Here is an 18,416-nt window from a genome sequence, read left to right on the forward strand (position 1 = left end):
CAGAAGACTACTATGCGCTTTGCTCGTCTGAACACTTTATGTGCTCTTGAGTCAACTTTTAAACAAACCCAGGACAGGATGTTAGCCTGCAAAGCTGTGCACCAAGCGAAATGCACATTTCATGTAAAGGATGAAGATATTGCTTATATGAAACCAAATCCAAACAAGACAGTGAAGTGGTATGAACCTAGCTCTGACTAACTGTACAATGAAGGTCGTTATATTTGTGTTTGAGTGCTTTGATGATCTGAGGCACAGACACTATTCATCATGACCTTTTGAGACCATCGAAGTTATTTCCATCTCAACCTGCTTCTATGAAGTAGGTAAAGAACTTCAGGCCTTGAACAAAGGCAGAATTACTTGATCTAGAAAAATAATGTGGATGTTAACATGGAAGAAGACATTTACAATTTTCAATACGGGTTTCAATTTTAAAACAACAGAAAATATATTAACCAAGCCTGTCAAACATTCACTAGCGTACCTCTCCACTTCAGGCCGAAGGGTCTTCTCTCTTTCCAGCATGGCAATAATAAGCTTTCCCCATTCTTTTTCTATATCATTTGGATGGTAGCCTTGAGGAAGTTTGATGCGTCCAAATTCTATCCAGACCTTAACAATTCATACATATTTGTTATTTTAAGCCACAGAAAGGGAATTTCTATACATTTCAATGCATGTTAAAACTTACCTCTAGCAGTTTATACAGACGTTTAATTTTTGATTTATCTGTCTCCTTTGGTGGAATTTCTGTTTCTTTAAACTGTAAGTATTGATTATAAAGTGCCTACAAAAACATAAAAACCATTATCAACTTTTAGTTACAGTGAATATAACCTTACTCTCTAAACCCTCTCCTAATAAGCTTACATTTTTATACTGTTCTACTTTTCTACAAAAACGATCAGTGACAAGCTAAAGATTTGCTTTTGATTGTTCATATGTTAGTAATGTATTTATTGTACTTTGAAAAGGTTAAGGAGTAGTACTGTTCTGCAGTTGATTTGGTGGTATAAACCAACAAGCACTTAATTTGTTCAAGCATGCTTTGAGTCAGTACGAGAAAGTGTCATTCCAACAAGGAGTTTAAGACACCACACCTCACCTTCAATTCCACAGGATTGTTGGGAAATGTTCTGTCAGACATTATCGTGACATGGTGTCTGATCCACTGCATGAGGTAGTTCACCATATTCTGATATTCAACCCATTTGACTTCAACATCCTACCAAAGCACAACCAGATTACAGATTAGAAGAAAATCATCTGAGAGCTCATTTTTGCTTTATATCTGAAGTCTAAGGTCTTCACACACACAGAAATGAGATTTCTAAACTCTGAAATTCTGAAACAATATTTACTTGCTCATTACAGCTCACTTAAGGCTTCCAAATATATGATTTCACTCTTCAGTTTTGGTCACAAATAATTCCATTGAAAACACATTCTTCTAGTTTAATAAACTTCAAAATGGTAAGAATCAGAAAGGCGCAATTTATAGGTCCACAACTGAAAAGTAAGAACTTTGACTCCATCTTTCTCCAACTTGAGGTATGTTGGTTTTAGTTAAGCTCTTTGTATGAATATTTTCATGTCCACAACATGAAGTAGCTGCTAAGCCTCTAAAATCTCAACCTAGAAAATCATGTCAAAGAAAAGTATGACAGCAGTCCTGTCACATATTTCATCCTGTCATGTTAGGTGGAGCTAACATTCTGGAGCTGAAATTAAGAATTGCATTAATGAAGCTCACACACTGCACAAGTATTTTTCTCCTACTTACATTTGCACCGATACCTTCACCACCTTCTGGTACTTTGGGAAATGCATCATAAAGTGATGACACATAAGTTATTACTGACTTCTCATCAGGTGAGGAAACATCTACATCTAAAAGAGCAAGATAGAACAGCGTTTTATCACGTAGTTGTAAGAATGCCCACAAATATGCTACAATCTGCAGGCAGATTGGATTTTATTTTAATATTAGGGGTTTTGCAACAAAGCCCTTTGGAGCTATCTTACCTTCAGGATCCAGAAGTCTGGCAACACCAAGTTTTTCTGCTACAAAAAAAGCATGTTCTAAATTTGCAAGGTTGCTTTGAACAGCAACGGTATTCATGTCTATCAGGTCCGGCCTGTCAAATAAGAACAATAACACTTGATTACAATTCTTTACAGGTTTTAAATCACTTCTGTGTTAGTAAATCAAACCAAGAGCATGGATGGCTACAGCAACAGAGTTTTCATTAAAAAAAGATTTCTTTAAAATCATGTAAACAAGCTGAGGTCAGTGCCAAGTGATAAACACAAGCAGCAGGCAACTACAATACTGTCAGTTCTTCTTTACCTACAAGCTAAAGTTTCTAGACATCCCTTATGTATATATATACACATCTATATCTATTTTCTGATGCATATTTATTCATTGCATTGCCATTGTATTATTGCATCTTGTCCTTTCCACTGCCTCCACTGAGGCTAAACTCACTTTTCTCTTAAGACTCATGTACGTGAAGAATTTCATTTCTACTGCCTTTACAAGTTTTTAGTCATTCTGCATCAAACTCTTCAGCGCATGTCAGAACCCATACAGAAACAAGTTCAGTCACAAAAACATCACTTTAACCTGGAAGACAAATATTCTTACTGGGCTTTAAAGAAGTTGTGTTCAAACTGCATTGAAGCCCTGCTTTCAATTAAACATTGCTGCCAGTTCTCTCGCAGACAACCCTCAGCCCCGTACACTTACACCTTCACGCCTCTATCCTGCTAAACTCCACTGCCAGCTGCAACACGTGTTTTAATGGAATACTTGTCTTAAGCCAATCTTATCTATAAGCATTTTTAAGGCACCTAAGTATTATCCTGCCCCAAAACATCTACTTTAATGCTTTAAATTAATGTAAAACTTCAAATTTAATATTGTCTTTTAGGTTTGCTAAGTGGTACTTGGCTTTTAAATCTTGCAATTCTCAGGGCAGAGTGTGTTATTGTCTGCCTCTTTCACCACTGTGAGTCCTCTTGGCCATGAAAACTAAAAGGAAGAAGGGATTTTCAAAGATGCTGAGCAAAAACTCATCCCACTGAATCCAACTAGAGTCACAAGGGTCTGGAACCTTTGCCACTGAAATCCTACACTACCGAAAACCAGATGCACACTGAAAAAAAACTAAAACAAAACTCCCAAATAAAAACATACGGCATATAAGCTTTAGTGAACAATTCAGTCCTTAAATTGTCTCATTTTTGTTTCTAGAGAAACTATTTTCTTAGTTTTACCTAGCAGAAGCTTTAAATAATTGTAACAGAGAGAAATAAAGCTGTTAAATATCACGTTATTCACAATGAATGATAACATTTCATTAGGTAACACACCAAATTCCCTTTGTCACAAATTGGTATTAACTTTGGGAAACTCAATACAAGCTTGTCTTTCGAATTAACTACAAGGGAGTCTAAATAAAAATGTATTTCTTTTCAGTCATTTAGAATCACTGGTTTCCTTGTGCTCTTTAGATAACATCTACATGACAGATAACAATACTGCACCTATTATTTCTTGAAAGAACATTTAATTAATAACAAAACTTAGGTGGTGTAAAAAGAAACATAATCCTCCTAAACCAGCAGGACTTTCCACTTCGAATATGCTTAGTGGGAGCATGATCAAGCTCATGCCATTCTTCTCTGAATTTCAGTGTAATGAAAACAATGCAACAAAACCAATATCATCCGTTGCTCTTAGCAGCACAGAAAATCCATGAAAAATAAAAGACAATCCTAGAAAAGGAAACAGAGCACTCCAGTCTCCTGTTTCAGCCACAACAACGGAGACGGTATGAGTAATAAAGATTGCTTTGTAAAAGCAAAACTGTAAGCACAATTTTGACAAGAGAAGCAGGCTTCTGTAAGTGTACACTGTTGGTTTGGTTATTTTTTTCAACCTGCCTTCTTTACATTTGTTTCAGACTTGATAAAAATGGCCCAAGAATCACTTACACTGCCAATTGTAAGCAGTTCAATTACTTCCAATTACACCGTTCAATTGCCAACTCTCAGAACAAGAAAGGACAAGTTGCTCTAAAAGCCTCAACTATTCCCAGAAAACACGCTGCAAGCTGCAGACACTGACACAATAATCTCCTTCACATAAAGTTTTCATTTAGATGAAGAAGAGGTAAGTTTTTCTCACTGTAATACAGGTAAAAATCAAGAAAAACAACTGCTGTTGTGTAATACATCACTTTACATCGGTGCTGTGGCTTCACCCCCCAGCTGAAGAAAAAACCACCCTGTGAGATGCCTCCCCCTTCTTAAACATACTTTCCCATCCCTGCAACGCCTATCAGCATAGAGTGATTCCAGTTCCCCTTTAAGGAGAAGGGAAAACTGCAATGAATATTGCTGTTTTCAGCTAATTATACACTTAACACATAGCATACTGACCTAGATTAACTGGTCTATATTTACCTAAAGCCTTCATCTACCAGAAAATACTACAGAAGACAGCATTTGTTTCTGCCTTGATAGTGCTTGCCTTTGGTTTTTTAAAGCAGACAGAAGGTTCAACAGCTGACTGAGCTCAAGCCTACTGATGGCTTTTAAAAGGGAAAAGACAGGTATTATGACTTGAATGCAAAAGCACCTGGTACTGGCCATGGGAACAGCACACTGCCAGGGGCCTGGAGCCTCCACTCTCTGCAGGTCACTCCTTCCTCTTCCCAAATAGTAGAAGGGAAACTTTGCAAAGCCATAGGAAAAGGAGTTTACCCCCCAGACCTCAGTAAAAGCCTTTTTTTAGCCCCAGAAAAATGCATCGAAAAAACATGGCTCAGGAAACCACTGATTGCCACATTGTCCCTTTTGTTTAAGAGTGCTTTTTCATGATTTTAAAATAAAAGTCGTTTTTATCTTCCGTAAGCTTGCAGAGGTACCAGTCCACTAACTGGGTACATGGGAATTTGCATTTGAGCATGCGCATGAGGATTTCAGTGTTGTGATCACTGATCACCATCCTCCCGTGAAGAATCAAGGGAATCCAGTACTACTGAGCACAGATTGTGCACAGTGAGCCTTGTGGGGCTGTATTACAAAGGATGACAAATATTTTCCTGTATCTTTAGTATTTCATTATTCCTTTGAATTCTGAAATACTACTAACTATTTAAATGGCAGTTGTGATGAGTATCCTTCTAATATGTATTTATTTAATTGTCTGAATTGAAGTAAACACTAGATTGAAAAGCATCATCCATCATGGCAAACATTTTCATTTTTAAGGCTAAAAAGAAAATACATGAGTTTAGTAGAAGCTATTTGTCATGTCTTATAAATATATTTTATATCAATTTGCATAGCACTATTAAGTGGTTTCATACATAGTCAAGAACAAATTAAATTAAATGCACTTTAAGTAAAAGACGATGACTCTACCTTCTGTCATAATATTGTGAGTCATCTTATGGCAGATTTTTCAGCGGGCTGGGGCCTTGCCATCGAAACACACATATAAACATCCCAAACACCAGCTGAGTTGGAACATTCCATGCAAAGGAGATGCTTCTGCTGCAGCCGCACCTAAGTCTAAGGGTTTGGCTTCTACATCATGAGTCATTAATCTCATTTCATTTATAAAAAGATTGGTGCCTGCAATTCGAGATCTTACTGTAGGTGTTAGAAATCAGACACAATTTGTATCAGAAGTGAGAAAAAAAAAGGTGTGATTAATACCACTTCAATTAGGAAGCTGGCAAAATTATGATCAATTCAAGAAAACAAATACCTAGCACCACAAAGAGAAGCAAGTGAACAACATCTGCAGGACAGCACAAAGAAATGAAGTGGTTTATAAGGCAAGTTACATGGATCAAACGCAAGCTTTCCACTCTGCAGAGACTCCCTGAAATCAGAGTTCTGCATAATAAATAGTAAGGCACATGTAGATTTTCCCATAGCCAGAACCTAATACCTAGTAAAACAGTTCAAGATCCAAACTAGCAGCTACAATATTTGCCCATTAAAACAAAAGGTTAGATTTGAAGGGAATTTGATACTTCAAAGTGGAAAAATATATTTAACTGAACTTTTCTTTTCCCGGTCAATGCTGAAGAAACCACATCCTTCTCTTCACTGTTCCTGGATGACAGTTGCCCAAGTTACAACAATGTTTCACTTTATTAAAACATACATACATCAGACTAATATTCCACATGAAAATACTGTTAATGAGTTCAGGAAGCTAACCGACAAGCCTGAGGTTATTTACATGAACCATCTAAGCTGTTCAATCTGCACAACTCCCTTTCAGTCAAAAGTCTGGATGCTGACTGAGTAATGTCTGATATTAAAAGGATATTTCTTTCGGTGCTTATATTGAGCAGAAATACTAATATAGTGAGTTTCAAGCAGAACTCTCAAGAGAAAGCGTGACTGAAGATGTAGAGTGAAGCATACATGTCACTCTAGTCCAGTTAGCTTTTCCACTGCTGTAATTAGAAAATGCCTATAAAAATTAAACAAACTCTTTGCTTCATTGTTCACAGACAATTGAAAAGGACGGGTGCCAGCAAGACATTTTTCAGGGATGGGAGGACTACTGAAGAAAATGAAAGACCATGCCAGAATACATAGTCACAACATAAATTTAAAAAAAAAGACAAGAATAGAGAGACTTCTCAAACAGATAGGATTCAACACATTTTGGAAGGGAGCACAAGAAATACACCATCATCTACTCTAGCAATTTTGGTTAATAGCAGAAAGATTGCAAAGAAAGGAATCTAAAAATTGAGGAAACGTCCACATAAAAAAGAAATTTTAGCTCTATCTCTTCTAACATATATCTCCTATTACTTTCCCAGGAACTTCTACAAATGAGATGATGAAGCAACATCTGTTTATTATTTAACCTATTATATAGTGATATCTACCATTTAAACTATCCCTTAACAGAGTTTTAAAAATATTGACACCAGCTTACATGCAGAGTCAATGTTTAGAAACATATTAAAGAATTTGTCTCCACATCAGGTACAAATATAACTCTTGTTCCAAAGAGCTTGCCAAAGAGCCTGCTTCAGAAAGACTAAGGCATCAACACAATAGGAATGACTCCTGGACTTCAACTAACACATACTGTCCTTGTGGGCATTTCTATTGATGCCCAGTGTTTGCAGATGCAGTGCTCTGCACATTGTCATGACTGTGAGATCTAGTTACAGTGTTGGAGGTACCCATGTGCCTACCACAGTTACTTTCCTGATCTTTTTTCCATCGCCACGTGGGAGCTTCAATACAAAGGATGTCACGAGTCAGGGAAAAAAAGGCTATATAGGACTAGTTGGGTGCAGTAACCCAGTTTCAGAGAACTTGGAAACCCAAGTTTCAGGGATCAGGGTAATTCAAATTTCCTTCCACATAGTCTTTATTGCTTACAGAGGAGGAAGAGGAGAGTGTCTGCTCAAAAATGGCAAGCGGGTATGACTTTGTGGCATTAAGGAACAGATCTTCTCCATCATCAGAATCAAGGACCACAATATGGACACATGGAACAAAGCTCTGTAGCAGGTTCCTTGGTGTCAAAAACCCCATGCTGAGGAGAGGAGGTATGGTGTTGACTCCTGAGTCAACACGATCTTCCACTATACCCTAGGCTACCCCAGTTTCAGAAGCTCTGGATTCCTTATAAAACTGTGGATTTGTCTCAGAAGGATCTATGGACAACAATCACACATGAGGAGTTTTTCTACCTTCACTGAGTTTCTTGCTCTATGTTGGGAAAGAACCCTTCAGTCTCAGACCTCAATACAGAAATGTCAGCACAGATTTCCATGTCAATGTCAGCAACTGGCAAAAGTAAGTTTTGAACCAGACGTCTGAAGCAGGTGACCTTTTTTTGCCTGAAGCTCCTTGTCCCTGGTCCTTGGCCTCATGTGTCTGCTAGATGGATAGTTTTGCACACTACCCACAAACATTTGAGTACAAAAGCTAGAAAATTAAACATGAAAGATACATCAGGGACATAAGTGTGATGGAGTATCTAAACGAAGAAGAACTAGCTGCAGTTGTCCTTCAGAGGAAATAGTCACTCAAAGGACAGGCAGGACTTTTAATCTATAGCTACATCACTATTAAATAGAGTCACCCAGAAAAAGAGGTTTGCACAGAATAATGTGCAGCCAGGTCTGATCGTCAGTAATCATCAGTATTCACTGGACTGTAGTTACAGTAGAGTGTAACTTTCATGGAAAATGGTTTTGGTTCTTTTTAACAGATTCACCCAGACGTGACAAGAAAGAACAGAGAAAGATTTGAGAGCCTCCAGCTTTTATACTTCCTGAGATCACAAGGCCTCCATTACATGTATATGAGGATGAGGCAGGTAACAAGGGGTGAGATTCAGATCCAGATCCAGACACCTAAATTTAGCTATATACATGCAAGTGTCTATATGTATTTCTCTCTGTCTGTAGTCAATGGAAATCTGGCCAACACATCCAGTGCAACCTATCCAGCAAGCTATCCAGAATCTAAGAATTACTTCAGAGCAAGCCAAATCCACTGACCGTACTGAGTAGAAGTTTAGGTAACTGCAAAGCTGTCATGAAATGTTCTGCCTCACTGAACATGAATGTTTTGAGGCTGACAGTCGCAGAAAAATAAAGCAATGCTGTACACTTTAAACGCAGAATTGCTTAATCTCGCAGACATGAGACATGATAACAATGATTACTGCAGATTTGCTTAGGACTCCTTGAAGACTTTCTCATTCCATTAATATGAAACAAATTCAAAAAGGCTACCAAAATTTTACCACTATAATTAAAGAGATGCATGGTATGTCATGTTCGGTAGCTCATCATTAAGCACTTGACTGGAAGTTTAAACATGAAAGCAGATGAAAAGTACTCATTCTATCTTCCTTCATCTATACATCCATCTATAAATCTTCTTCTATAAATATTTCTTTCTTCTAAAATTCTTCTGTCTTGGACAACTGATACAGATTATTTGAAGTAAGTGACATAAATGTTTGACTACTTTTCAGACATATCTTTTGGAGGGGTGAGATATGGAAAATATTTTATGTAATCTCAAATGTGAGACTAAAATGACTGTTCAACCAAAATGACTGTTCAACCATAGACTTTACAATAACATCTTCAACTAACACATGGCATGGTGACAGAAAGATTACCCCAATACATCAAACAACTGGATGAATCTGAGCAGTGTCATCACTGAAGTCAGGCAATACTTCAGAATTCAGGGAAAAAGCAAACAATTTTCTAATTGAAAACTGTCATTAAAGAAAAGCTTTATCCTTACAACTGTGATAAACCAAAAAGCATGCTGCTGAATACAGCTCTGCATGTTGTTTGTTCAAGTATGTGGCAAATTCTTTTCTCAAGCTCCACAGGTCCCCAGTCTCAATAACATACTGTGCTAATGTATTTCACATGATCATTATGACTTGTACACTCTTTGGTTTTGTCTTCTCATGTGTTGGTATGGCAGGAATGCCTGTACTATTCATTACTTTATGTGCCTCTACAGATTGCACTCAATGCCTCTCTAAAGATGAACAATCATGCCTTTCTATTTCCTCAAGAGCTGAAAAATGGTCATGTGTTCTGAACTCATCAGCTCTCTTTTGTGTATCTTTTTCATAATTCTTCATATAAATTTTTAGATACGATGAATAATTCTGAAAAAGCAACTGCAACTGATAGTGAGCTGGAAATACTGTAACAGGGGCACACTATTTACAGATACATTTCCTGTCTCTTCTTCAGACATCCCAACATGTTATATCAAGACTTCTAATAGAAAAAGAATGAATGTTTCAGCTGCACTAAAAATAAGGAAAAAAAGCCCTCAGGTGCCCTTACTTATTAATTTAGCCCCTAACAATATAAACAGTTAATTCCTCCTATTGTGCATGTCCTTGATTTGACAAACACTGAGTTTGATAAACCTATCGAAGCATCCTGTCCCACCTTTGTTAGCACAGCAGAACTTTACCTGTAACTTGCCATACCAATTGATTTAGCTAAAGACACAATTGAGGCATTGTAACATCAAAGACCTATTAGTTAAATGTCAAGTTCCAGTTTTAGCCATGCCTAACAAACCCTAATCACAACTTGGCAGTAAGTTTGCAATGTAGATTTCAAGCTCAGTATACACATGAATGAAACTAGAAAGGATCTCAGTCAGCCCTTTCACCAGCTTTAAAACCAGATTTTACATTCTCTTTGACATACGAGACGTTTTTGTCATCACAAAACCAGTAATGGTATAATACCTTTGCCAATTTTTTGCCTACGATAAAATTAAAATAGGAACAAGGCTCATTGCTGTTAACCTCAACTCACACTGTGCAATCTGCAGAACTAAGTATAAATAATGTACCTTTCCTGGGAGTGTTTGAATACCAAAAAGACAATTAAGAAACCCAACCAAATTATTTTTCTGTTCTACTCCCTGAGAAAACTCCCTCCAGATCCCAGCAGCGACTGCCTGACACACTAGCTTCCCAGTGGGATTAATACAGTTACCAAGAGGGAAAGGAAGAAGAGTGAGGTACCACAATGAGTTCAAAAGACTTTCCAAAGGCTCCTTGTGACATCCTCCCTTGTAGGCAACCAGTTCTCCATGTGCCACAAATTTGCCAAAGGCATTGCCAGAAGACCACGACTTCTCCCTGTCTGATTTATGACGGGCACATACGCCACCACTGCTCAGACACCATACCCTTCTGGATAAAGGCTTCTGGCACCTTTAACCAATCAAAGAGTAAGAGACACATGAAATCTGAATAAAAAATTGGTCTTTCAGTCCAAAGCTTTATTTTTAGCTTTACTCCCATTCAGCCTAAGCAAGAGAAAAGCTTTGATTTAATCCCCATATTTTTTTCTTCTCAGTTATTGCAAAAAGAGAACTGTTCTTTCATTCAGCTGCTACTTAGCAGTAGGATCCAGCACAACATACATAGGGATCATTTTAAGTCCAGATCTGAAATTAATCAACCCAACTGCCTGGAAGTCTTCCATCTAATACCCAGTAAGGCTAACCACCACCACAACACAAGATTTTAAAATTGCAGGCCTGCTTCCAGTACTATTTTAAAACAGCCTTTACCACGAGCCAGCACAGAATTTTTCTGACTGCATTCAATTAAACTGCAGCTGAAGTTACTTGCTATTTCTAAACCCATTAGTTATAAGTATATGCATACTCAGGCAAGTAACATTAAAAGCATGTCTGCTTGTCAATATTTTTAATCATCTTAAATGTTGTTTATCTTTTCACAATTTGCCAGTTCTTAATGTCAAGTTCGTCTTCTACGTAACAAAAACTGTTGAAAACAGGAGCAACCCCGCTTCTGAACAATGAGGGGGGGCGGACAGGGATGGAACACACACAACCAAACTCACTTTTTTTTTTTTTTTTTTTTTGTGAAAGCTGTGTAACAATAAATTACGAGTCACAAAACGGCAAGCCAAAACTAGCAGACCCAACTAATCTCTTCCTTTAAAACATATCCCCTAGCATTCTAAGGCTTGACACTGTGTAATGTTTAGTTTCTTTCTCATTCATTCCCTGAGGGTGTTCAACGTGTTACTGCAAATCGAGGCGTCACTATCCCTCCCCTTAAGGAATGTATTCATGTCAGTACCTGATCAGCTGCAACATGTTTCAACATCAGAGGGATGCCACATGCACTGCTGGCCAGGACCTTAGTGTTCAACTAACTATACATACATGGCAAATCGTCCTAGGTAAGGTTGAAACAGCTTGTTCTAAACCAGACCAGTTATTTAGCAGGCAGGCATCGAGCTTGCTCCCTGCTATACCACACTCCAAAAAACCATCCACTTAGTTAATTCTGAAAGTGTACAGAGTTACGACAGTAATATTTCAAAAGAAAAGCACTGTGACCCTGGAAAATTTGTTTCACTTTATCTGGCATTTACGGAGCTGTCACACAGCTGCTTCCTTTGGGTACACGCTCTTTGCTGCAGCTCCTATTCCTCTTCCCCCCCATGAAGCACCCAGTGTACCTACACTCTTTCTGGGCTGCATTCACTATAAGCTTCTGTTCCTTTTTCAATTGGGAGTAATACCCATTTTCTCCTCACTCTCTCTCCAAACTGTATACAACTTAAAACTACAGGTGTCGTTAAGGTCTGGCACAAAGATTACCAGTAGCAAAGGCTCCTTTGGTTCAGATCCTCACATTTATTTAACAATACAGTAAAAAACATTTTTCTTTAAACTCGTGTTTAAAATGCACCCCTTTGAACTCTACCACCGCTTGACCTCTGAGCAGCATTTCTAGTACTTATCATTCTTGTTAGGTGGTGCCAAAACTCATAGACAACCGTCTGCATGTGGTCTCGGCAAGCCTTGGTTTACCATTACATGAAACAACCTCACTTGTTTTCTTGTCTCAAACCCTTCACGTGTGTACTACAGTCCTGCTTTCTTGTCAGACTTCTGCCTGACCTAAACACAGTTTATCCACTTTTTTTCCTAACCAGTGTCTTTCCCATGTTGTACGGTTGCTGAAATTCACCTGAAAGTCCGGACACAACTGGACATGGCTATGCTGAAAGCGTACAGAAGCCCAGATCAAGGGCGCATGGCTCCTTAATTGCTAGTCCTTCCATGACCGTGACCATGGCCCTTCGCCACTCGCAGCCTCCCAGGCAATACATGAGCCCAGTTAAGGGACAACGCTGACCCGAGGCTGCTCTCGAGAGGCTGCAGCCTGGCTGGGAGGCGGAGGGGAGAGTTCAGCCCTGCAGACACGAGCCCTGCTGTACTGCTCACCTAAAGGGGCGCGAGAGCAGGGCCTCAACTTGCTCCATTTACAAGAAAAGTTCTAACACCTGAGAATATATCTTCAAAAATACAGTTTTATCTGGTAATCGAGCTCGCAGTGCTTCCTGAACAAACGCTATTTTTCACCATACAGGCACCACTGCGGCTACTCATTAAACGCTATTAGCTAGTTACACAAGAACATACTGCTCCTGCTGGGATTTCTTTTGTAAATGCTAAAAGAAAGTATTTCCTCTTCATTATAAAATTTGTAAGAATACAAAAAGAAAATGTGGAAAGGATTGCACACATTGTTACAAAAAGCGTGCATGTCTGACATTAATCTTTTCGTATCCTCCATACTTCACGTTTTCTCCTCAGAAAGTAAGATGAGCTGGTCTGTAACCATGTCTGTTCCCTGAGTATCCGTAGCCACTGTCCTTAACGAAGTGTCTACAGGTGCCATTTAACTGTAAATCTTACAGCTATTAATTTTTGCTATTTCTTAAATTGCATTTTCAGGCACTTTTTAAGTGAAATTGTCTGTAGTCCTTATGTACCAAAGGCACGGGGCAGTCTGAGGTCAAAAAAAGCAGCTTGTTAGTTTGGTATAACTTTTTATTTTAATTTGCTTTGCTTTAAAATAAAGGTATGTGCAAAGTGTGATGTAGATCTATAATTTAGATTACTAGCTCCAATGTGGCATGCAACCCCTAATGAAAGAAGAGCAGCCTTCACTGTCTATAAACACCAACTGTTTCTATGTATTTTAACAATGGGATACAGTTCTAAAAAATGAGTTTTTCTTCTTCCTGAGCAAAAGGCAAGTACATAAGAAAATGAAAACACAACTCAAGAGCATTTACCTAAAATACAGTCTAATGACTAGACATACATGACAGAGCTGCAAGATGAAGACTGCAATGTGTAGACAGCAGTATCTCCAGGAAAATCTGGGCATTACATGCTGATTAAAGTCAGCGTCAAACTTTGAAGTCTGGCTTACGGGTTTTTGCTACGTATGGTATGATGGTATGAAAGAAACATCACGTACTTTTTAAACTGCCTGAAGTAAGATTTCTTCCAACACAACACACTGAAGCAAGTAACACATGTCTTCAATGAAAAAATAAGCTACAAAAGGCCAATCATGTAATAGATGAGACGTTCTCGAATTTCCTGGGCATACCTGTAGCTTTCACTAATGGACTTGATCTCACATCCAGAGAAAGGTGTGGAGGTTCAAAAAAGAGTCTGAAAGATTATATATTTAAATAAAATCATAAAGTTAACAAACCTGGTAATGTTCAGTTTTAAAACTGACTTTTTAATTTTATAATTCTATTTGGTCTTTCTATAAAAGAACAAATACTCATACAGAATAACAACAGAAAAAGCAAAATCCAGGGCCTGCAATGGAGCTCCCTGAGGCCTCTTCTTGAGGCTGGTGTGGAACCCCATTCATTACCCAGGGATTTAATTATGGACAGGATGTTTTAAAATGGAAGCTCTATATACTCTTAAAAAGTTCAGCCGCGTAAACTTCAATTAATCTTCTGATAACATACGTAACCTTCTCACAAAAAAACAAATTACATTTTCCTAAATCTGGAGGGAAAAAATCAAGTTGTATATGAAGTCAAATACCTTAAATAGAGTCATTTTTTCCTCTCATTGCTGTCATTCATAAAATTACTTTCCTTGATTTAAAGAACACCGCAACATCTCTTACCAGTAGAAAAAGAGAAAGTGACTGACGGCCCTTATGAAAAGCTCTGACAGCCTAACCCTTGCTGCTCGAGAGGAAGGAAAACACGTTCCCTGCGTTTGCTCAGGAGAGCAGGTGACTGAGCGCGTGTGATCCGGCGCCCGCACGCCGCCCGCATCCCCCAGCTCGGCGCTGGAAGCGGAGCGCTGCCAGCACGGCTGCAGGCACACACGGGGCAGGGAGACGGGGATGCGCCCGGCTCGCCCGGCTGCCGTACACCGGCCCGCCGATCTCCGCCGAGGTGCCACAGTGGATACTACAGTTAGTTGTGCCAGGGAAAAGTCGGCCTTATCTTGCTTCTCCCACGCACCATGGGAGGGAGCAGGGAGCCATGGCAAATCCATGCAGTTCTGTATCATAAATCTTAGGGGGCTTTCACCAAAAGGTGCTGGGATCCTTTGCTGGGGCAGAAAAAAAACGGAGACTGCTACCAGCAGCCCAGATGAAACAATTCTCACCCGCCGTTCAGAGCAGGCGGGCTGTCAGCCCCGCCGAGGGGAGCGGCTCCCTGCCCGCTGGTGACCGATTCACAGCCCAGCTCCTTGCCCAGCTCTCCATAGCCTCAGCGATTTCCTTAAGTCTTGAAGCTGGCGCATAATTGCGATTTTAAAAATCACTTATGCCTGGAAAGGAGGTAATTATAACCTGTCACTCCAGTCCTGTCACCTAGAACTGGACAGCGACAGATGTCACAGATGACCGATCACTGATGGCTGTCAAGCATTGGAACAGGCTGCCCAGGGAGGTGGTGGAGTCACTATCACTGGAAGTGTTCAAAAAACATGTGGATGTGGCACTTCAGGACATGGTTTAGGGGGCATGGTGGTGTTGGGTTGATGGTTGGACTTGATGATCTTGAAGGTCTTTTCCAGCCTTAATGACTCTGTGATTCTGTGATCATACTGGACCCATACGGCTTGTGTTCTCGATGGTGCATCCAGAAAAGGCCTCCCAGCTGTGGTGTCAGTGCTGTGCCAGGCCCACCCTCAGCCCACCCCCAGGGAGGTGCCCGATGCCCGGGGCTGGGGCTGCCCTGGTGTCGCCCAGCTGCCCTGCTCCTGCCTGGGGCAGCGGGACGAGCCCTGCCCTCACAGACCCTCCATGGGGAGCCCCCATCTCTGTGCGCTGACACGGGTAAGCGTACGCTCTCCACCCAACGTACAGCTTACTGCCGCTCAGTACAACTGCAATTCTAGATACCATTAACATGCCTGGGTATTTCCGAGCCTTCTGGTTATTACTGTCACAGCACTAAATGTCATCCTCTTAAAAATTAGGTCTGGGTCCATTTAAATCCCTTCCAGGACTGGTAGTCGCGTCCCCGCTGAAGAGCCCCATCCCCACTTGCAGAGAGTGGATGCTCCTCCTGGCCCCAGCGTGCATGGTGCTTCCGTAAGGAGAGGTATCTCCAACGAGCACGGCGTACCTGGCACAGGAGGGGCTGCCACGCTGCACCACGACTGACAGACGTGCACCCACGGGGATGCTCCGCGGTGGCAGCACCGCAGTCCCACCCCACCGCCCGAGCAGACACCCCTGGTCGCCCACCATGGTGAAGCACACCAGCCGGCAGCATCCGCAGGACGCTCAGCCTGGCTCCTGAGACCACCTGTGCCTGCAAACTGCGAGCTACTAAAACAGAAAGAGCATATGGAGAATCACTGCCAGAAATGTGCGTATTTTTTTAGTGTTTAACCTACTTACTGCTCAGAACACAAACCAAGCTTTAAAAGAGCTCTCTGGAGTAAAACACTGTAGTTAAAAATATCGGACAACTGTTTGGGAAGATCATTCCTATCTTGTGAGCAATAGCTGGAAATTATTATCTCTGTTTTAATGGTACAAAGTGGCAAAGGAAAGAAACATAGGGAGCTCACTGGAATCAGTGGAAGAATCTCATTGATTTAATCAGCAAGACAGAGTCCAAGAACCTGTAACCTCTCACAGCAAAAAGACATCAGATAAGGACGATAAACATTCCAGGGAAGCACACGGGATCCTTAAGTGGAGAAGTTATGTTTACAGGAAGAGGATAAGCTAAACGGAAACTGGCACAGAAGCACACAAAATGGGGACTCTGCTCCTCAGCCATTGAATCATCTTCTTTGTGCAATGCACTCATGTCGAAGTTGCCTGTGCTTTGCTGCTGAAACGCTGCGAACGAAGCTCACGGAGCGCTGCCACAAACACTGCTCCAGCAGAGCAACTGCCAGTACTCAGTCACGTCCCAAGGCATTAACATTCGCACAGCCAGAGGACAGAATTCAAGTTTTTCATTACTTATTAACTGATATATACCACAACTACCAGTTGCTGAGCTGGAAGGCTACACTGCTCTATGTAAGTGGTATAAGGCTCTGAAGAAGCCCTGGGAAATATTTTCCATTATTACATCTCATTAAGCTCCTTCCTTTTTTCCCTCCTCTCTCTCTGTATCTTTCAGATTGTTTACTTTTTCAAATACTTGCCTGTGTTATGTTCATTCTTTTGGCTGCTCCGTCCTGAAGTAAAACAGCCTAGTCTTTTGCCAGCTATTTCCCTTTGTCTTGCCAATATTACTAAAAGAAGACTCTCTTGCTGGCACGCACCTCTTCCCTGACGGGCTACCCAGAACAGAAGCATAGTCAGAAAAAGACCTCATTGATTCAGATGCAGCTTCATTTTACTGTGAAGTTATGCAGTGCCATAGCAAACTGCTCTAGGACTCAAGAGCACTGTATGTTATGCTTACAGCCTCTCTACACAGTGTGTGAGGAAGAACCTGCATCTGTTTGACTCATCGTCCATGTTACTTTAGCATCCTAGCCCCCGTACCATGTGCATGTTGGCTCTGCCTAGGCTTCTTTCTGTGGTGAGCCAATGGTTCCACAAGAGGAAATCCAAGAACAGAATAATCTGCTCAGGGTCTGTTCCCTGGAGCTGCATTAAAATATACCAAATTTGTCTCTACTTGGGACACTCCTTTGGGATAATACCAAGGAAGTCATGTACCCTCAAACTTCCTTATGATATGCCCCAGGGCTTACAGCACAAACTACACGTTCTGTTATAAAACCCAGAAAGTTGCACAGTGAGGGACAAGTCAGCACACGCTAATTAGCCCAGTGGCCACAATACTCTCCCATGTCATCCGCTAAGACACAAACCTATTCAATTCAGGGACAAAAAAAATGTACAAAAACAGAGAGATGGTGCCAACCAAGAGGGAACACTGAGCATAGCAATGATCTTAAATCTTGTTCCCCTGGGGAGCTTTGACGCCAAAGCCAGCTTTATCAAGACAAATCTGTTCTTAGAATTCAGAATTAGAAATCTTCTCTTGTCCGTAGACATCTTCAACTGTATTTCAAGTTAACATACTGTACCCTTTAGCTTTGTAAGACTTTGTAAGAGTGTAGTCACAAAAGCATACAGTAACTCAATTCCCTTCTCAGACTGAGAACTTTCAAGCCAGCTGGTCCCATTTTCCATGAAATACCCTGCCATTTTATGGGAGACGCATCTCAGAGTAGCTCTGGGCTCCAAGCAGAAACACTGAAGAAGCTCTAGGCTCCAGGGCCATGGTAAGGTCATACAGGGAAGAATACAGGGAACTCGGGCATATTTCAGGTCATGCAGTAGTTGATGGCATTCACCAGCAGTGCAGTTTTGGACTTTGGTGGTCAATTCTGCCTCTACCCTGCCTATACTTAAATGTCAGTATGACAAAAAGGGACTGTGGAGAAGACAACCCTGAGGACATTCTTCTCAGCAGCCTGAAGGTGCCCCAGGAGAGATGTGCAGGATTCATGGAGCTGCTCCTCTGAGGAAGGAG

The 18,416-nt window shown here is 40.6% G+C and overlaps 1 protein-coding gene across 1 annotated transcript in view; it reads right to left on the reverse strand.

Moving 5' to 3' along the window:
• The window catches only part of DST (dystonin), a gene marked incomplete at its 3' end in the record, with an annotated part of 320,121 nt that overhangs the window by 151,648 nt on the left and 150,057 nt on the right, over window positions 1-18,416 (reverse strand). Inside the window, exons 10-14 of the mRNA XM_081998014.1 lie at window positions 2,029-2,141; window positions 1,787-1,893; window positions 1,109-1,228; window positions 695-790; window positions 488-615 (exon numbers count right to left, since the gene is read on the reverse strand). Of these exons, the coding sequence (XP_081854140.1) occupies window positions 488-615; window positions 695-790; window positions 1,109-1,228; window positions 1,787-1,893; window positions 2,029-2,141 (564 nt within the window). The remainder of the gene's footprint in view (window positions 1-487; window positions 616-694; window positions 791-1,108; window positions 1,229-1,786; window positions 1,894-2,028; window positions 2,142-18,416) is intronic.

The sequence above is a fragment of the Phaethon aethereus genome (genome assembly GCF_964289735.1).
Source record: "Phaethon aethereus genome assembly, chromosome: 3".
Taxonomy (NCBI): Eukaryota; Metazoa; Chordata; class Aves; order Phaethontiformes; family Phaethontidae; genus Phaethon; species Phaethon aethereus.